The sequence below is a fragment of the Tripterygium wilfordii genome, chromosome 13 (genome assembly GCF_013401445.1).
Source record: "Tripterygium wilfordii isolate XIE 37 chromosome 13, ASM1340144v1, whole genome shotgun sequence".
Lineage (NCBI taxonomy): Eukaryota > Viridiplantae > Streptophyta > Magnoliopsida > Celastrales > Celastraceae > Tripterygium > Tripterygium wilfordii.
Genome location: NC_052244.1, coordinates 14,976,078 through 14,996,378, shown reverse-complemented (window position 1 = coordinate 14,996,378; position 20,301 = coordinate 14,976,078). Strand labels below are relative to the sequence as shown.

Sequence of the window (20,301 nt, the reverse complement as noted above, 5' to 3'; positions counted from 1 at the left end):
GTATATTTACCCTTAGAATAATAATGAAACATGCATGTGGCTTGGGATCGTGTTATACCCAAGGTTTTGAAAACTGGATCGGTCCTTGAATCGGAAAACCCTCTGGTTCATGGTTCAAAGGATAAACCGGGGTCAAAACCTGGTTCGACCGGCTGGTTTTGTCAAATTCATCGGCCGGTTAAGTACTCGGTCATCGGGTGAACCGGCAGATCCGGTCTGATTTTCAAAACCCTGGTTATACCATGCAAGTGAGTACACATGAGGTTCATGTGGCTCTAGGAGAATGGTGGGAGAGTCAACACTGGGAAAGTGTGGCTTAGATTTTTAGGGTATCAATGAGGTTGAGCAGGAATACACGGAGATAGGTGGCTCGAAGGATGACGTACACGTGGGACTCATGGCCTTGTATCGTGGGCACTAAAAGAGTGTAAAGCATGGCTCTCTTGCATTAGTAACAAAGTGAGGGAGAGTGTGCTCAAAGAAGAAGGAATTTGCTTGTGAAGGGGAAATCGAGAATGTACAAGTGTATCGAGAATGTACAAGTGTTTGGAGTCCCACATCATATAAGTATAAGAAAATTAAGTGGTTAATATATCTGGATGGGCACAAAACCTAATAGCTTAAACTTTTTGGTTCATATGGGCAAAACATGTATGTTAACCTGTACACACATGGGTGTGTAATGACACTCCTCAACAAACTCGATATTGTCCTCACATATTTAACAGCTAGTAGATTAGATATAATGTTTAGTTTGTGTTTATCATTTATTAAACACAATTCGGATAATCTAAAATCGATCCGAATCGTGATAGGTTTGAAAATAAAAAATCATTTTCAAGTCTTGTAGAATCGGTTTTTGTGTTTTAAACGGATCGGGTACCCTATATTTATTCCCATATCAGATTTTTTTTTCCTGTCCCTAATTATAGTGGATATTTTGGACTCTTACATTATTTTTAAAATTTTGAATATGTGGCCCGTTGACCCGACCCTAGGGTATTTCGCCAGCCAGGCCAGCCCGCTACATTAGACGGACAGGCCGCGCTGGGGTCTGCTCACAGTTTGGCAGTGCTTTAGCACTGCGTTCAGTTGCACCGCACCTCACAGCACCACAGTTTTTTGTCATACATCAAACATCTTTTGCATTCCAACTCATCTGACAGCACTCTCAAACGCTTATAATATATGTTGAATTGTCCTACGAAATCAAATTAGGTCAATTATTTTATTTTAGATTAATGTATAATGCAAACATTAAGTGATTTTATATTAATATTATTAGTCATCTAATATAACCATAATTTAGATACGTCAAACGTACCTCACAGCACCGCACCAAAGTTTTAAAAGTGATGCGTCAAACAACTTTTTGCTTTCTAAGTCACCTCACAATAGCACAGTTTTATAACTCACAACAGTTGACAACACTCCCAAACAGGCCTCATATGGACAAAAAATGGAGCTAATCCTCTTTATCAATTAATTTCTTCCGGATCTAAAGTTCTAAACCCCTTTATCAATTAATTTCTTCCTCCGTGTTTTCCGGTTTTCCCAGAAAGCAACTTCCAAACAGCACTCAGTACCTCAATCTTGAAGTTCACTTCACGATAATTCCCACCGTCGAAAGAAGCATACGAAAACTCTGTTCGTGCAGCAGAATAAGCAGCCAATTTTGAACTCTACTCCTCTGCATTTTATGGTGAGCCTTTTCTATTTCTTCTGTTTGGTTCTCGAGAAAATCTCAGGAAAATCTTGATGTGCTTTTCTTGTTTTGAATTGTTTAAAGGCGAGTACGTTGCGGTTGTATTTGGCGTGCATACGCAACACTCTCGAGGCCGCCATGTGCCTTCAGGTATGTGTTTCATTTTTGCAATGGTTGCTGTTTCGGTGATTAGGTATTGAAGCTTTTACAATTTGTGTTTTGAAGATTTTTTAATCAAAATTAATGCAAATGCTTGCCTCTTTTCATTCTGTGGCTTCTACATCTTCTATTTTCATCCTGTGGTGAGAAATTTGCTGATCAGATCGAGCTGTTTCATGCCTGAGACAAAATTTTCCTTTTTTCTTTTTGACTTTATAAATTTGAAGGCGATGTAATGTCTGGTTCGATTTGTAACTCATGTCCTTGTGCTGGTTGCAGAACTTTCCATGTCAAGAAGTCGAAAGGCATAACAAGCCAGAGGTTGAATTAAAGTATGTGTATTGGTTGCAATATCATCTTATTTATTGTATATGTTTACTTGCGCTGATAACAGAGATTTTGTGACGTTGATCACATATATGTTACTGAAAAAAAAGGTAGCAGCTACTGAATTACGATGTATATGCTGTAGAATGCTGGTGGGCTTTAAGAACTAATAGAATTTTTCTCTTCACTGGGGATTTTACTTGCTAAAATTTTCAATCATAATTGCAATTTAGAATGGATTTGACAGGGTTGTTTCTGTGCTTTCTTCAGACTCCAAAGTTACATATGAGATCATATTCATTTTAGCTATTTCATTCATCATGAGGTGAGGAGTCTCTAGATAATTGGCTTATCAGCGATTTTGATCGCAACGAGAACTGTTGGTTACATTTTAACATAAACTGTATTGACATGTGATGCAGTTATGAATTCAAGCACTATAATTTATTTTTTTTGATAAGTAGATCATTATAATTGTATTGAAATCCAGAGTACTCCTAAAATCTTAAATATATGGATAAATATTAAATGCTATAGCTGGTCAATGACCCTTTCTTTTACTATCCATTTATTGTAATTGTAGCTTATTGATTCAACATGTTCTTTTTGTTCAGCACATTCACTGCATGATGCCAATATAAGCATATTAAGTTTACTTAAGCACCACAGAGAATTTAGTGTAATGGCTATGGAATGGAACTCTGGGACTAACCAGCTGTAAACTTGGAGGTCTTGGCTTTGAACTCACTTAAAGTATCTTGAATTTAAAACAAGACTACTGTTTTGCTTGTGATTGCTAGTATTTGGGATTAACTCGACCATTAATGAACTATGACAAAGAAGCAAGCTGATGAGATTTATGAAACAAATTGATTGGCTAGAACGGTTGCAAACTTGTTTGGCTTTTCAGTTTTATATTTTTCTGCTTCCACAATTTATATCCTTCTGGAAATTAGGTAAGCTCTGGTATGCGTATCAAATCTGCTCTGCTATTTAGTCCATATACCTGCTTTTCTTTTCCATGTTGTGTACATTGATAATATTGTAATATACAGCATATTTTCATTTTGACTTGCATTTTGCATTGAGAAGGTTGAAATTCTTTTCTCTGCCATTTGCAGGACCAGCCCAGAACTTCTGCTAAATCCTGTAAGAACAGTCACTGATGCTGAATATAAGCATTCAATGTATTTTTCTCTTTTATTCGTAGGGGTTTAGGGTTTAGGAACAGTGACCCAAAGAAAGTTCCAAAAGGGAATTTTCTTTAAGCTGCCTGAATCTAAGCTAAGCAAACCTTGTCAGCCATGTTGATAGCAAAGATTCCATCGCAGAAGTATTTTTGTGATTTGTTTTGTAAACTGTTTCTGCTTCATTATTTTATTCTTTCCCATTTGAGGGCTACTGTTTGCATTCGTATGATTTTCGAAATATTAATGTAATGTCCAGGTTTTAGTTTAAGAGTTCTTGTTTCATGGAAGAATGCTTAAGGGTAATAATGATTCCACGATGTCCCTCCCGGGCATGTAGAAGCATAATTAAGTAACTACACTTCTTATCCACATTGTACTAAATATTACTATGGGTATATTGTCTGACTCCACATTACTCCCTGGAAATTTAAAACTTCGTGGAACATCTACCCAGTGATTAGTTGACATTCAAAAGCCGGCCCAAAAGCGAGAAGGAAAAGGATTGTGAGGAAGGAGATAGTCTAAGAAGTTTTTTTTTCAAGTGAATCAGTGGTAAAATAGTCAGAAGAGTTGACTTGTGTATCAATTTTCTTGAGCTTAAGTAATTATTTCGTTGCAAGTGGCTGTCACAAACTATACATCTTCTTTCTACTTTCTGTTGTATTTTATATGTTCATTGCTCCTTGTGTTTTAAATATGTCCAATTGCTATTGCAGGTTCTGATATGTCGAAACGAGGCTGAAAAATGCTTAATAGAAACTTCTATTAATTCCCTGCGCATAAGTCTCAAGGTGAATATGTGAATCATCTTTTTTTCCTTTGTAATATTAGAGTACTAGAAAATGGATTTGCTTACTAGTTACTAATATTGCTTTTGGTTTACATAGTGAATAGGCACATTTAAGATGTTATAGAAGTGATATTACTATCATCTTAAAAAGTGTATGGGGCGTGCTAATTTATTGCTGAAATTGAAAGAAACGTTTATTCATCTATTTACTGAATCAAGTTTTTCCTCACTTTATTTGAAATAGCTCGTAATTGGGTTTAACGCCTCATAATTGAGCATCCCGTGGAACGTATTCTTCTTTGTGTAAAATTAGTATATCTTCTTGAAGGAATTTCTCCTAGTCAAGGCTATTACCCTCTTTCTTCTGCACTTACAATTCGTACACCAAGTCACTAGCAATTATGAACTAGGATTTGTTGGTTAGAAGATCCTAAGAATTGTTTCTTTCTCCAATTTTCATGCAACATTTGTGTTCCCTGTTTTGTAGGTAAAGCAGTCAGATGAACTTGAAAACATACTAACTAAAAAGTTCTTAAGATTCTTGTCAATGAGGGCAGAAGCATTTCAGGTTTTGAGGAGAAAGCCAGTACAGGTACTTTTAGACTTTCAGTATCATACTATCATCTAAGTGAGTTGAGATTGTCAAATGATTCTAAATGTAAATTGGTTTGCTGGTTCCTAAATTGACTTTTGCATTCTCATATTTTTTGTGTCTGACCTTGTCCTTGCCTTGGTTAATGCCTCCCTTTTCTATCAATGATAACATAATTCTGCTGTTCCTTGAAGCAAGAGGTAGGTGGGTTGTCATAGGTGCTGGTATGTCCAGAGTTTTGTTGGGTTCCCACTTGGTGATGTCTCCAAGGGTTAGAGACAATAACCTTTTGCAGTCTCTTGCCCATCAAATGATGTTAAATATGGAGACTTCCATCATATCCAGGAGGAAAGCCCGCCATATATGCCTTGCACGTCAGTTCAGGCCTGAAGAAATCCTTTTAAGTTGATTCTATCCCTACAATGCGTTGGTTGAAGTGTTGTCGTTAAATTATGGGATCTTATAATACTCTTGGGTTGAAGATGGATATATGGCAGTGATATCTTCCAGGTTCTGTCATGCACTAGTGTCTCAATGGGTAATAAGTTGGGTTTTAGCCTTAGAATTGGTGCCCACAAATTCTTAGATGCAGCTTATGTGGAAAGGTCTGCCAAAACTAAGCATATACAAACTACTTCCTTTTATGGAAATGCTCTGTATATTTGCATAACTCCTGAATAGTCTGCATCTGAGCAAAGATTGTTCTTCTTGCTTTGTGAGGACTTGCCATTGGTTTGCATTCTACCGGATGATATTCTTTAGGTTTTAATGTCCACTTCCTGGTTGATTTTATGATGAAAGCATAATAAATTATGTACCTGGTACCTCGTAAAATAGGTTCACTGGCTGCTAATCTCATTTCTCAAATTGAATTGCAGTTTTTTATATGATTGAATTTATTTGGACTTTGGCGGATATCATGCTAATATGTCTTTTATACCCTGTTTTGTGGCCTAGGGTTATGACATCAGCTTTCTTGTTACAAACTACCATTGTGAGGAGATGCAGAAGCACAAACTCATAGATTTTATTGTGCAATTCATGGAGGCAAGAATCATGTTTTACTTTCGCTTTTTCTTTGCTTTCTGCGTGATTGCTTATTAGATAGGTCATAGATTGCCTAGAAGTTAAAATTCTTGTTACTTTATCACGAAAATAGTTATTAACTGTCCAAACTTTGAGAAATTCTAGAATATACTAAAAGCTTTTTTCATTTAGAGCCCTATCCTGTTTTCTTATAATTCATAAAATACTGTCTCTAGAATCTTTGAGTAGTCAAATTCCATGACCTACTGCAGTTGAGCCTTAAACTCACCTCCTGAGGACATTGGTTAGAGAACCTGGCAGGTTCTTTGCGATGCACTAACATAGATAGTACTAATAATTGAATTGGTTCTCAGATGACTGTGTACATGTGCATCTCCTGGTGCTAGAACGTTTAAATAATGACCATTTAAATTGGTCAGATTTGAGTAACATCTTGAAGCTATTTGATGGGTGCCATATTTTGATGGGTCCTGGCTCTATGGAACAAATAGGGTGCTGAGTCCCATAACGTGTAACTTTTCGTGTTCATGCCCTGGTTTTTTTTTTCTTTCCTTTTTGTTTTTCGTGCTCTTGTTATATGTCACAAGTTGACAACTTAGTAGTTAGTAATACGATTTTAGTCAGTTTTTTGAATATTGTATTGTTCTTAAATTGCAGGATATTGATAAAGAGATAAGCGAATTAAAAATATCAGTAAATACGCGGGGGAGGCTTGTGGCTACAGAGTTTCTGAAGCAGTTTATATAACGAGTTTAGTACCAGACAACCTGCTTTTTGTGCAGATCATTGTGATTTTTGAAGTATGTGTACTATAATTTTTGAGGTTTATGTTGAACAAGTTTGATATTTTATTTGTGAAAAGAATGTTGGAAGAATTTTTGTAAGATCTTAAAAGATTGTTATGTGTTGAACATGGTAAACGACATGGAGTTTTTGTACTTGAATCAGTGAATTGCATAGGTAATTCTTCATGAAATGTAATTCTCTTGCATGTTCACTTGTGAAATATTGTGAGTTGTATCAATAGATGAATAAAGTGTTGAAATTTTGTTATTTGGGTAAATACTCATCTTTCTTTTTTTTTAAATTATAGGAAAAGAGGCTCGAACTCAAATATCTACAAGATATCACTCATATGAATGTCATAAGCTACTCAAGATTCTCTATTTGGGTAATTTAATCACTTGAAAAACAAATTCATCTGACTTATTTATACACTCGTCTACTTTTGATTTTTTAATTTTATGTCTCCACTCATGGGTTTTTCTTGCAATAAGTTATTTTATTTTATTTTTGTGTCATGTTAATTACAACTACTTTCGTCTTCAAACTCAGTATGGCATTAAACAACCAGGGGGGGTCAAACATTTCATCTATAACTCTTGCCAAAAGGATAAAAATCAACAAAAATAAAAAGCTGTGATGATTCATCAATTCCCCAATGTCGATGTAAACAAGTCCTGGTGAATAATAATGAAGCTAATCATCGTCCTCTGGATCAAAATCTTTGACTTTCACATCAGCATCTTCCCCATACTGAATGCAGTTGTCAATTTGAGCCAATACATATTGAATGCTGCGCAAAGAAAATTAGACAATGTTGTTAATCTTCGCTTCCTTTCAGAATAGTACCGACTTCCAAGATTTACACTAATAGAGTATAATAACTTCTTTATCTTTACTATTCACCAACATCACAAACATCACCATTCACAAATGTCACAATGATATTAAAACGACATTGAGTTCCAGCTTTCAAGCATTCCAAAAAGAGAGCAGAATAGGCAAAAATAAAAAGGCATATATATATATATATATATAAAGAGAGAGAGAGAGAGAGAGAGAACCTGTTCTCCTTCCTCAAGTCAAGTGGGATAAAGCTCACCATGCTATACCCGTCAACCTGACAACCAAAGTATATAGCAAATAAGCAATCCTAGGAAATACCCGCTATGGGAAGGACAATCTCAGAAAAACAGTCTACAGTCTACACATAATGAAAGGATGAAATAGCAAAGGTTAGTATACAATAAAAAAAATCATATTGAAAATACCAAACTAAATACAAGAATAAGACCAACAACAGGAAAAAAAAATCAACTGATTAGTATCAACTTCAGGAAAACCTTGTCATGAAGAATTAGATATGTTTATTGCCTCTAAGTTACTTACCAATTCGATTAAGGTTTTATTTAGTTTTGCAAATTGAGGGGCCATGCGTTTGTTCAACTCTGACAGCAAAACTCGAGGCTCTGGATTCAAGTAGCTAGATTGAAGTAATAAAGCCATTATTATTAGAAGGAAAATTAAATTACGTAGAGGAAAAAAAGTGTGTACAAATTGGAGAGTACAGAGAAGGGATGAAGCAACCCACTCTTCAAGATCCCTTTTGTTGGTTACAAGATCCATTTTCGAGAGGATATTGACATGAGGTAATTCAAGCTGCACCATAGCAGAAAGAGATGCCATGCATCCACTTATGAACTTGGTCACATCTGTGATGAACTGACAAAAAATAAGATAAGACTCTTGAGTGACAGAGCAATGGCAAGTAATCACGGACGAAAGCTGGGGGACGAAAGGAAACAAGGTACCAAAGGAAATAAATATTGACAAACCTGTGAATCAAGCAAGTATACGGCACAAACATTGAAGTTTTTACGCTTCAAATGCTCCACAAAGTTCCGGAGCACTGGCACATGTGAAAAAAGTTCTATCTGGCCTGATAAAGTTTGAGAGCCGGAAGAATCAATGAAACATTTAGCAGTCGATAAACATGCATATAAGAAAGAAATAGTGGACCTTTCACACTCCAGTATTTTTATTGACCCTGTAAGGATCATTACTTTCTCAAGAAGAAATTAAGGTATTGAGCCAACCTATTAACATGTTCTACCCAAAAAATTGAGTAGGGTGATCTAACATAATTGATTTTTAAGCACTTTCCCGAGAGTGTACAAAGATAATGTGCTCCAGAAACTTAGTCCAAAATAATAAAAGAAAAATCTAGATCTTTGTTCCAAACAAATGATATTGCCTGAAGTAACTCTAACTTCAACTATATTACCCTCCATCAGGATCAAATGAATTATCATATTCAATAATAACATCTGATACTTAATCAAGCTTGTGCTCTTGCAAAAGTAAATGAAACAAGGAAACCACATTAGATACAATAAAAAAATGAAACTAGACGCAGACAGCTACTGATACCTGGACAGTCAAAAACTAGATAGTCATCATCCAAGTAATTGTCCAATTCCTCCGTCAACCAGTCATCAAGGTTGTCTTCAAGATGTCTAATTATGGAGATTAAGAGGATCCAAATCTTGCACCGTATAGGTGTATATAACTAGGGATAGTCGGATAGATTGAAAGGCTTTTCTTAATTTTTAGAATAACAAAAAGCCAACCCCCTTATGGCATGTAAGATATTGCAGTGGCCTTGAAGGACCAAAAAAGAAAAGAAAAAAACTCCAACAAACAAAGGATACTCCATGCAATACAACAGACCACCATTAGGACCCAATCCAAGCTCCTCCATTACATCATCTAATGATATGAGTTCTCTAATATCTGCACAGTGCACACAAACAAAAACAAACTCTTCATTTACCAATCGCTCCAGAACAAAAGATATAAAATTCAGTGTTTCGACTTCACTAAAGAAGAACAAAAAAAGAAGTGGGAATTCCTACTGCTACTCACCCATGGCCACAGGGTAGTCAAAATTCTCAGCAGCAGGATCAAGGTTCACAATATGTACAGTCCTTCCAACAGTTTCACAGTGCTGGTACAAATTAGTGCAGTACGTTGACTGATTCAAAAAAAAAACCCATAGAAAAACAGTCACAATCCATTGCCAATGAAAGAGAAAGATTGAAGCTTTGGCACCTGAACAACACCCAACAAAGATTATGTGAAGAAAGAGATTACCTTTCCACTGCCCGCAGGGCCAATAACTAGCTGAGCATAGCCCATGATATCCTCCTCAAATTGCTTTTGCTAGGTCAAAAATAACAAGAAACAACCGCAGGTGACAAGATATCTCACCACCGCTGCACCTCTTTGATCTCTATTCAGCATATGGAAGTGGAAGCTTCCCCCATGAGGCGGTGCCCTAAGCCTCTTCGTGTCTTTTGACTTGTCCTTGGACACTGGTTTAATGGTCTTGGGCTGCTTGAATTATGGGCCTTGATTCTTATTCAATAAGCCCAGTTCTATGTGTGTTTGGGCTTTGATCAGTTAGCTACTTGGGCCTGCTTTTCGGTCCTTTAAATCTTTACAAGCTTATTTTGAAAATTTCCCCACAATTACAAACAATAGGGAAGAATGTTGACCTATTATATATTATATTTCACATCATTCACAGGACGATGTAACAAAAGACTTAATTGTGTAAACTTAATCAATCATATCTATCTTTATTCGGTTCATTGATACTTTTGTTTGGTTTGGCTTCTGCATCTGAACCAAGTCCTCAATATGAAGCATTCAATCAAATTTAGACAAGCAAACATGTGACTCTATGATAAAATAGAAGGGGATTTGCATTTGCGAAGATCTGACTCGGTGATAGAGTGATAGGGGTGTGAATTATTCTCTCGAGAAAAACTATTAATATTTTAAGATTTTAATTTTCCTCGTAAAAAATAATAAATAAATCTTCTCTATAATCGACACCAACCGGACTCGATCCGACCCGCCAAAATGTTGTCAGCTGGTGTAGAAACTGTGAGTAGGTAATTTGGTAAATAAACGTTTCCTCCTTCTCAAGTCTCATCTCATCTTCTCCCTTTACATCTGCAAAACCAGGTGGATTGGAGTATTCATATCTAACGATCGAGTGACTGAGATACAATTTGAATTCCAAACGGTACTACAGTGATAATGAGAGTATCGTTGGCGTCAGCGGAGGACCGTGCGAGCAGCACCGCCGTCGTAGGGGGAGCAGGTTACCGAGATGCCGAGTCTCTCTTCCGCACGAAGCCAATTTCTGAAATCCGAAATGTGGAGGCGACAACCAACGACCAGATCCACGCCAAGAAGGAAGAACTACGTTTGCTCGTTGGCAACCGCTACCGCGATCTCATCGACTCTGCCGACTCCATTGTCTCAATGAAATCCTCATGCGAGTCCATCACTGCCAACTTATCCTCAATTCACCGCAACATATTCTCATTGTCTGTCTCCCCCGTCTCCGACACCCCCAAATTTGCGTTCCCGAACCCTGCTCGCGTAAAGATCTACGGGATCGCCTGCCGCGTCAAGTACTTGGTTGACACTCCCGAGAATATATGGGGCTGCCTGGACGAGTCCATGTTCTTGGAGGCTGCTGCTAGATACATTCGCGCCAAGCACGTCCAACAAAGTCTTATGAATGCGGGTGACGCTGGTCCTCTGGACAGCAAGATCTTGTCCTATTTTCCTCTCTTACAGCACCAGTGGCAAATCGTCGAGAGCTTCAAGGCGCAGATTTCGCAGAGGAGCCGCGAGAGGCTTCTGGATCGTGGTCTCGGGGTCCGTGCATATGCTGATGCATTGGCTGCGGTGTCAGTTATTGATGATCTTGAACCTAAACAGGTACTGATCTTGTTTTTGGATACTAGGAAATCGTGGGTAATGCAGAAATTGGGTACTTTTGTTCATGATGCTAGTGGGTCTGTTGTGGTATCAGTGTTTTATGAAGTTTTGAGGATTATTCAGGTCAGTGTGGGACAGGTAGGAGAGTTGTTTTTGCAAGTGTTGAACGATATGCCTCTGTTTTATAAAGTTATACTGGGTTCACCTCCTGCTTCTCAGTTGTTTGGCGGAATTCCTAACCCTGATGAGGAGGTGAGGTTGTGGAAGTTATTCAGGGATAAGTTGGAGTCAGTAATGGTAATGCTCGATAAAGAGTGCATTGCCAAGACTTGTTTGACGTGGCTGAGGGATTGTCGGGTAGAATTAATGAATGAGATTAATGGAAGGTATTTGATTGATGCCATTGCTAGTGGCCAAGAGTTAGCCTATGCGGAGAAGTTGATACGTGATACCATGGATAGCAAGGACGTGTTGGAGGGGAGTTTAGAGTGGCTCAAGAGTGTTTTTGGGTCTGAGATTGAGTTGCCTTGGCGTAGGATTATAGAACTCATTTTGGAAGATGACTCAGATCTCTGGGATGAGATATTCGAGGATGCTTTCACTCAGAGGATGAAAAAGATTATCGACTTGCGATATGAGGATTTGGCTAGAGTGGTGAATGTGACAGAATCAGTTCGTTCAGTTGTGGAGATGTCTGGAGATCAAACTGACTTCCAGGCTTATCTGAGTAGACCTTCTACAGGTGGTGGGGTTTGGTTTATAGATCCTAATGCTAAGAATTCTTATGGGGTTTCAACTCTTCAATCACAGATCGACGAGAATGATTTCAGGAATTGTCTCAATGCCTATTTTGGTCCTGAAGTTACTCGAATCAGAGATGCAGTAGACAGCTGTTGTCAAACTGTTCTTGATGATCTGCTGAGTTTCTTAGACTCTCCGAAAGCAGCTCAGAGGTTGAAGGACTTGGCACCATATCTACAAGATAAGTGTTACCAAAGCTTGTCGGCCATGTTGACAGAAATCAAGAAGGTGCTTGATAGTTATTGTGCTGCTATGGAAAGGCGCAGTAAGGAAGGTCAGAACTTGTCCCCAGCTATAGTTATAGAAAGATCCCTTTTCATTGGGAGACTCTTGTTTTCATTCCAAAACCACTCAAAACATATTCCGGTATTACTTGGTTCTCCAAGGTTTTGGGCGAAAGAAATTAAACCTGCCGCTTTCGATACGTTACCACCCCTATCGAGGTCGACTAGAGCTACTGATTCTCCCACAGTTGATAGTCCTGGAAGGCAAACACCCACTATCTCTAGAAGACAAACATCATATGCTACTGCTGCTCTGCTTGGAGCCAATGAAAGTGCAAGCCCTACTCTTGAAGAACTGAGTAGAATCATGCGAGATCTTTGCATCAGGGCTCATAACTTGTGGATATCATGGTTATCTGATGAGCTCTCGGTTATTCTTTCCCATGCTCTTGGGCAGGATAATGGACTGTCAGCAACAGCTCCCACTCCCTTGAGCGTAAGTGGCAATTGGTGGATTAATTTGTTATTATTTTCATTGAATAGGTTTTCACGTCATGTATTTTTTCATCAAGCCTTGAAAATCGACATTGTTTGATGAAAGAATTTGTTTTTGTGGACGTACATTTCCCTTCAGCACTTTTTGGTCCTTTCATATTCTTCTTTCATTTGGGGTTGAAGTGAAAATATTTTCAACTGTTCAAAGAGAAGAAGAGTGGAAATAGTTTCAGAAAACTGATGAGTGTTGACGAAAAAAAGAGAACATAACAAACAGTTTCTAGATATTTACAAGAATTCTTCTCATAATGAACTATGAAATTAAACCTAAAAGAGGTTTTCTTCTCAGCTTCTGTGAAAACCTTAATATGTAAATTTAGTAGGACAGGAGAGAAATGGGGGAATAAATTAAAATAGAGGGGAAAGAAATACTATAAAGTTGGAATTTTAAATATCATGGATCTATAATTCGATATGAAGAAAGGATCAAGGAGGATATGGGAAACATGATGGAAGTTGGTTATATGAAGTGCATCTACGGTCTTCTGCGACCGACAAATTCTGCTGAAGCTGAAAGTAATATTCACCCAGTTTTTGGTTATTACGAGACAGCATGCATGGATAATGATTCATGGAAAAGAGAATTTTGCATTGAATGTGCAGTAACATAAGAAAAGATAGGATGAGAAACAACACTATTCAATATAGGTTAGTGGCAGCACGGATTGAGAATAAGAAATATGACTTAGATGTATTGAGCGTGTACAACGAAAATAAGGAGTGGTGTTGCGTAGAGTCAAAAATATTCAGGTAGGAGACATATTCAAAAGAGAAGAGGAAGGAAAGAGACGGATGAAAATGATAAGAATTAAGAAAGGATATGGATTCTATAGGATTAGTTGAGAGTATAGCTTTTGATAGGATCATAGGATGATAGGAACTAATGGCGAAGGAGTTCTAAATTTTTCATGGTAATCAATTTATGTAGGGTGAATGCTTTGATATTGTTGATTTGTGGAGACCATTAGTGTAGCACTTTGCATCCGCTTGGTGCCTAAATATTTGTGTCCTTCATCCAAAAATCAATTTTCTTCTTCTTTTCTCCCTTATACATCCAGTAGAAGGTACAGCTACTGATTTGGCTTGACAATATGAGTCTTTTATCTGTCAAAATGTCAAGCCTGCGGCCTCAGAAGTTTGTTGAAGGGAAAACCATAACATGGGACTTAGATTTTCCTTCCCTCAAGAAATAAAGGGATCCTCGCTACTTTAATCCTTTAATCTTATCTGTTGAAATGAGTTTACGGTTTATTACTTTTGTGGTTCTTTTAACATTTCAGAAAAATAATTTCCTGGTTTTATGGTGTGCAATTATGTAACCTATATTTATTTAAGTCACATTCTGGATACTGGGCAGGGCTGGGAAGAGACGGTAGTGAAGCAAGAAGATTCTGATGTAAGCCAATCAGAGATGAAAATATCACTTCCATATGTACCTTCTCTCTATATTATTTCGTTTCTGTTTCGAGCATGTGAAGAAATCCATAGAATTGGAGGCCATGTGCTTGACAAATCAATTTTACAGAAATTTGCTGCAAGACTATTGGAAAAGGTACAACATTTTACCCGGTACCTGATTTCAGTTTTTTCTTTAATGAATTCTCCAACATTCCATTGATATGTTAGCATACGGGCCTTCTTCACTGTTGACATATTGTCACAGTACTTCAAATGCTTATCCAGGATGTGTTTGTTTCCTGTTTCAATCTTTGAGGCATAAATTGGAAAGTTGATTTCTCAATGAAGTTTCCACTTTAATTCATGGGCATCTGGCTGCTTTATGTCTTAATTTGATAATTGCTATCGATTTTCCTTTGCCTTTGAAATTTCCTCATTGCATTTCACAGGCTTGGATAGGTTGCAAGTTATGGTTCCACTGGACTTTATGTGTATGTTCACCGTACGATATTGGTGCAGGTTACTGGTATCTATCAGGACTTTCTTTCTACAAGATCTCAAGTGTCAGAGAAAGGAGTTCTTCAAGTTCTGTTGGACCTGAGGTTTACAGCAGATATTCTTTCTGGTGGTGATGGTAACTTCTACGATGACTTGTCTAGAACTCCTAAGTCAAAATTCCATTTCAGACGGAAGCGGGATGAAAATCGGGTAAAGTCAGTCATGAGAGAGCAACTTGACGGATTAATTAGTCAGCTTTCGCAAAAATTGGATCCAATAGATTGGCTTACGTAAGTCCATCATCATAATCAATGTCATTTATTCCTTTCTACGTTATAAATTTGTTATTACTTTACTTCTTATTACGGATTAAATATTTGTTCTTTCTGACAAAGGTTCATAAATGCTGTGATACAAACTCTTTTAAATGAAAACTGTAACTAAAACATTGTTGACTGGTCTAAAACATTGGCGGTTATGTAACAAAGCAAAATAATGGCTTGGACATGAATAGAGGTCCTCTATGTGTTCGATAATACAAAAAAAAATTATACTATTTTGTTTGAGGGCATATAAATGGGATATTGGTATGGCGTGAGAAAGGATAAAGGAAATTCAAGTTGAAGATAGTAATTAAGAGAAGAGGGAGACCAAAAAAGACATGAATGGAAGCAATATGAAAGGATATGGGATTATGGGTTATGTAGGATTAGGGGGGGGGGGAGTATAGCTACATGTAGTGAACTCAAACTGATTTCTATGCATTCATGTTGCCTACCACTAACTGTTTGGGAGGAAGGCTTTGATGATGAGAGGGATCATCTATACTTTTGATGATATGCAGTTGGATTAACAATTAACATCCCTTTGTTTTGATGGTGTTGCCAATGAAATGCAGCTGTACCATTCTTTGGACCCAGTGAAATTCCTAAACTATTCCCACTGGATAACTTTAATGAACAGGATGTCAGATTGTCAGAAGATATAGCTGAAATATTTTTAAATTATTGTTAGAAAAATGCCAATTAGAAAAACTTTTTGAGTAAAAGAGAATTTTGCCAAAGGGCACCAAGGGATGCATCGTTTTGCCGCAAAAACATAGTTTCGATGCAAAACACATAAAGTTTTAATGCAGCTAAACAGTCCAAATATCAAAGTTATAGATACCCCAATTTAGTTTCCTGTCTGTGATTAGCTCTACAATTCCTTCCCAATCAATTCTTCAAGAGATAACTAAAGGAATCATAGTAATTGTGTTTCTCCTCTCCTTGGTGACATGTTGGTATTTGCCATTTGGTAACACCGTGCTTTTAGCTTTTTGTCAAAAGGATCTACCATCATCCAAGATCATGTAATCTGCTTAAGGGCGCATCCACTATTTTGATCAACTACATTGGAAAAGCGAGTGGCTAACTGTTTCTTACTTGTTTTATGAAGGCAGTATCTAATTTCCATCATTCAACCTAAACTTCCCATATTCAGCAGTCAACCATTTCCCGAGAAACTTCCAGATTTGAAGAACGTGTATCTAGAAGGGTTTAGAATCCCAAACAACTTAAGGATAAAATTTGAGGTGTTTCCACCTTTGTTTTGGATGCAAAGATCCATGTCTTAGAAAAAAGGGAGCTATCAAATTTAAAATGCTTAATATTCTTTCAGTTGAACTTTTTTTTCCCTCTTTTGCTTTTCCTTCTGGGGGGAGGAGGTTAAGGGGGAAGAAATAATATATTCTTACATTTTAAAATTGCAGAACCATTATTAGCATCCTAGAAGAAAAAATGTAAGAAATTCCCGAATAACAGAAGGATAAAAATTTGTGATGTTACTAATCTGTTGTGTGAATATATTCCCTGATGAAACTGGTCGAATGCATCTGCTAGAGGTTTTACAAGTTTTTTTTATTTTTGAATTACTGAATTTAATATACGAGTATCTCGATCTTCCACTACAATAGGACTCTGGCACCTCCTCTGACCTGACATCCTTTCTGGCTTATCTAACTTTTAGGTATGAGCCATATCTCTGGGAGAATGAGAGGCAGTCATATGTACGACACGCTGTCCTCTTTGGGTTCTTTGTGCAACTCAACCGGATGTACATGGATACGATTCAGAAATTGCCTACTAATTCTGAATCGAACATTATGAGATGCTCCACAGTTCCTCGCTTTAAATACCTTCCAATAAGGTACACATATTTTCTCTTATTTAATTAATTGGCCACTGTAAATTGCTTTTACTTTAAATGGATATTCAGTATTCACTTGATTTCATATTTTCATCTTGGTTATTCAGCGCTCCAGCGTTGTCCTCAAGGACAACAAAGACATCCATTCCAGCCGCTGCTGATAATATTTCTTCTAGAAGTTCCTGGAAAGCTTATTCAAATGGAGATCTTTCTCCAAAGATTGAATTAGATGACAACTCAAATTTTGGGGTTGCAGCACCATTCTTGAAGTCTTTCATGCAGGTACTTCACATTTCTCATTCTTCTGTTTGAGTGGGTGTTTCTTGTCTTACTTTGGTAGCAATATTTGATAATTTATGCCCCAAACGACCTATCAAAGCTGCAAATTTGTGGATAATAGGTACAAAGCAAATCATTTTCTTGGTTTTCAGAGCAACCAATCTGTGACCTCTCTTTTATTTTTATTTTTTTTGTCTTTTTTCTTCATTGACGAAAAAAGAATCACATTGAAGGGCGCAACACAATCGATTACATGAAGTAATCACATCAAGGATATATTTTTGGTCCAAGTTACAGAACCTGCCCTAAATACGAAAAAAAATGGAAACTATCTATCATTTAGAAAATCAAAGTGAGGCTAATACTCCTAAATCCCTCAAGTCTTTTGCCTTTTCCAAATAAACCAAACTATGAATAGCAGAATTGCTTGAACACATTTCCTCCACTGTTATTCCATCACAGAAAGAGGTAGGCAGTTCAGTTTGATAGACCCAGGTTCTGGCCCCTCTATTAGTTTTGGAACTAATTTTTTTTGGTTTCTCCTGACTGGTAAAAGGCTTCTAAAAAGTTACAGACATTGAATTCAGTCAAAAAAATCTGAGTGCTAAACCAACTATCTAAAGCATTTCCTATGACAATCTCAATGCCTTTAAATACTCTTTTATTTCTTTCACCCAGATTCTCCAGCAGGTGACAAAAGGAGTCATAGAAAATAAGCCTTCTTCTGGCCTTGTCCCTGAGCTGGCCATGCCTTCAATTCTTCTTTAACTGACTCTGTGACAGCCCATAAGACTCCAATAAACCTAAGGCCATTTTACGTTTGCAATCCAATAGGAGATGATTAACAAACTCCAAGTTTTCTTTGCACATGAAACATCTGTTTGTTAAAGACCACCCTCTTTCACAGAAATTATTTAGAGGGAGAACTCTTTCCCAAGTCGCTTCCCAACCGAAGAAAGTAACTTCCTGAGGGAGTTTCAGTTTTCAAACGCATTTCCAGAGAAATTCTTTGTTTCACACATTCAGAGTAATGCTTTGTAGAAGGATTTGACTTCAAACATATAGCCTGTGGATTGCCAAGAACATGGAGCAACCATATTCTCAATTAAGAAATGGAATACTGTTTAGTTCTCTATGAAAAAAAACACACTTTTGCTATGAGGTGGAAATGGAAGAACCTAAGCAGGGTTTCAATATGAGACTGAAAACGTATGCATAATAGCTGATACAAAGTTTAGATATGTCATTGTATTGATGATTTTTTTAAAGTGCTTTGCTATTATTTTGTTGGCCCCGTCTCAGTTTGTGTAGGCAAGCTTGTGATACCAGTTCTATTAATGGAAAAGGCTTTTGCAATGGTCAGGTTGGCAGCAGATTTGGAGAGAGCACCTTGAAACTGGGATCCATACTAACTGATGGACAGGTGGGTATATTTAAAGACAGATCAGCAGCTGCCATGTCAACATTCGGCGACATTCTACCTGTCCAAGCTGCAGGTCTTCTTTCATCCTTTACGGCTAACAGATCAGATTCCTGATACTTGACTGTATCCTTGGATCTTGTTTTTTATCCAAGTTAGATGCATCATTTTCTTTTCTGAGGAACAACTGGATACTCGATGATGTTAAACAGTTGAAGCTATGATATGGAAATATGAATCGCCTCTGATTCAAGTGAAATGGGTGGAAATGAAATGCGAGTAAAGATATTCTGGACATTTGAAACATTGTCATTTTGGGAGGCAGGGAAAATTCACTTGGAGAAAGTGGGACGCAAAAGACGGCGCTGTCCTTTACAATCTGTAGAGGAAGAGTTAAAAATACTGTAGTGAATGAGATTTAACTGATATATGTATATTGCTTAGGATACTGTGAATATGGAGAAGAATCATTTCAAAGCTATTTGAGGAAGAACGATGTGATAGCACAAAGGGAAGAAGTTTTGGGAAAAGGTTCAGTGAAGCAGAGCCATTAATTGGGTGTTTGCGTAGTGGTTATTGAATCTTGGTATCAATTTGGTTCCAGGACCCCCGACGCTAATCTAGATCTTGATGTCTCACGAATCTCACCGGAGGTCGCCTGCCACTTATTCACTTGACGAGGTGAAAATACTGTATGGACTATAGAGTTTGAAAAGAATGAAAATCCTACATTGAAAGAACAAACGTTCACGTGATAAATTTTTCTATAAAATGTGTGCGCGTGTAAGGGGTGGCGGGTGGACCTGGTCATCACGTGTGATGGATGAGGTTTAGAGAATTTGGGGAGTGCAAAAGTAGGCGTACCACTTATTCACTTGATATAGTGTGATGGATGAGGTTTAGAGAATTTGGGGAGTGCAAAAGTAGGCCTACCACTTATTCACTTGATATAGACTATAGAGTTTGAAAAGAATGAAAATCTCACATCACATCGAAAAGAACAAAACGTTCACGTGATAAGTGTTAGGCCCATTTATTCACTTGCAAGCTCAAAAGCCACACACATCTCCATCATTTAGTGTGAAAACCAATTTCCATCATCCACACAGCCAACCCCAACTGGAAACCACCACAAATGATTTCACTCAGAATTTCGTTTGATCAGGGAAAGCAACCCCTCACCTAAAGCTGTCCCGGCCATGCGTAGGAGGGTCATGTACTCATCTATAGTGGGGGCCCACCTCTCATAAAAGTTAAATAATAATAATGATTTGAGTTTAAGTAAATATACATAATTATTAAATTAAATAAATATTTATATGGTCCTTAAATTAGGTATATTTAAATTTAAAACATCAAATGTTCAAAATAATAATAATAAAAAAAAAAGTGCTAAACTTTTACATCGAGTGTAAATCATCTATTGTCTATCATAATTTATTATTGTGTATCAATCAATATCATAATTTATTTTCTTGTACGAGTGTGTATCAATCAATATTATACTTTATATTAATTGTAGTACTCTAACAAATTTAGTCTAATG

At 37.2% G+C, this 20,301-nt stretch overlaps 3 protein-coding genes across 3 annotated transcripts; 2 read left to right on the top strand and 1 right to left on the bottom strand.

Moving 5' to 3' along the window:
- Positions 1 to 1,513: 1,513 nt before the first annotated feature.
- Positions 1,514 to 6,870, top strand: LOC120013399 (actin-related protein 2/3 complex subunit 4). Its single transcript, XM_038865191.1, has 8 exons — positions 1,514 to 1,702; positions 1,790 to 1,855; positions 2,144 to 2,196; positions 3,313 to 3,340; positions 4,098 to 4,172; positions 4,659 to 4,763; positions 5,721 to 5,810; positions 6,468 to 6,870. The coding sequence occupies exons 1-8, from the start codon at positions 1,700 to 1,702 to the stop codon at positions 6,555 to 6,557; spliced, it is 510 nt and encodes a 169-aa protein (XP_038721119.1). The 5' UTR covers positions 1,514 to 1,699; the 3' UTR covers positions 6,558 to 6,870.
- A 201-nt stretch (positions 6,871 to 7,071) lies between these two features.
- LOC120013398 (GPN-loop GTPase 3) lies at positions 7,072 to 9,944 on the bottom strand. Its single transcript, XM_038865190.1, has 9 exons — positions 9,747 to 9,944; positions 9,519 to 9,627; positions 9,305 to 9,386; positions 9,024 to 9,109; positions 8,429 to 8,532; positions 8,185 to 8,315; positions 7,983 to 8,076; positions 7,658 to 7,713; positions 7,072 to 7,386 (listed from the first exon to the last, which is right to left on the bottom strand). The coding sequence occupies exons 1-9, from the start codon at positions 9,789 to 9,791 to the stop codon at positions 7,290 to 7,292; spliced, it is 804 nt and encodes a 267-aa protein (XP_038721118.1). The 5' UTR covers positions 9,792 to 9,944; the 3' UTR covers positions 7,072 to 7,289.
- A 756-nt stretch (positions 9,945 to 10,700) lies between these two features.
- LOC120012406 (conserved oligomeric Golgi complex subunit 1-like) lies at positions 10,701 to 19,361 on the top strand. The gene is made up of 6 exons (XM_038863821.1): positions 10,701 to 12,914; positions 14,331 to 14,525; positions 14,891 to 15,159; positions 16,877 to 17,056; positions 17,164 to 17,338; positions 18,699 to 19,361. Exons 1-6 carry the CDS (start codon positions 10,701 to 10,703, stop codon positions 18,870 to 18,872), a joined length of 3,207 nt encoding a protein of 1,068 aa, XP_038719749.1. The 3' UTR covers positions 18,873 to 19,361.
- The last annotated feature ends 940 nt before the right edge of the window (positions 19,362 to 20,301 follow it).

Coding starts and splice junctions, on each gene's coding strand:
- LOC120013399 (XM_038865191.1), top strand. Junction 1,856..2,143: donor AGGCCGCCATGTGCCTTCAG/GTATGTGTTTCA, acceptor TGCTGGTTGCAG/AACTTTCCATGTCAAGAAGT. Junction 4,173..4,658: donor CCCTGCGCATAAGTCTCAAG/GTGAATATGTGA, acceptor CCTGTTTTGTAG/GTAAAGCAGTCAGATGAACT.
- LOC120013398 (XM_038865190.1), bottom strand. CDS start 9,791: ATGGGCTATGCTCAGCTAGTTATTGGCCCTGCGGGCAGTGGAAAG. Junction 9,628..9,746: donor GCCCTGCGGGCAGTGGAAAG/GTAATCTCTTTC, acceptor TTTTTGAATCAG/TCAACGTACTGCACTAATTT. Junction 8,316..8,428: donor TATACTTGCTTGATTCACAG/GTTTGTCAATAT, acceptor ATTTTTTGTCAG/TTCATCACAGATGTGACCAA.
- LOC120012406 (XM_038863821.1), top strand. CDS start 10,701: ATGAGAGTATCGTTGGCGTCAGCGGAGGACCGTGCGAGCAGCACCGCC. Junction 12,915..14,330: donor CAGCTCCCACTCCCTTGAGC/GTAAGTGGCAAT, acceptor GATACTGGGCAG/GGCTGGGAAGAGACGGTAGT. Junction 17,057..17,163: donor TTTAAATACCTTCCAATAAG/GTACACATATTT, acceptor TTGGTTATTCAG/CGCTCCAGCGTTGTCCTCAA.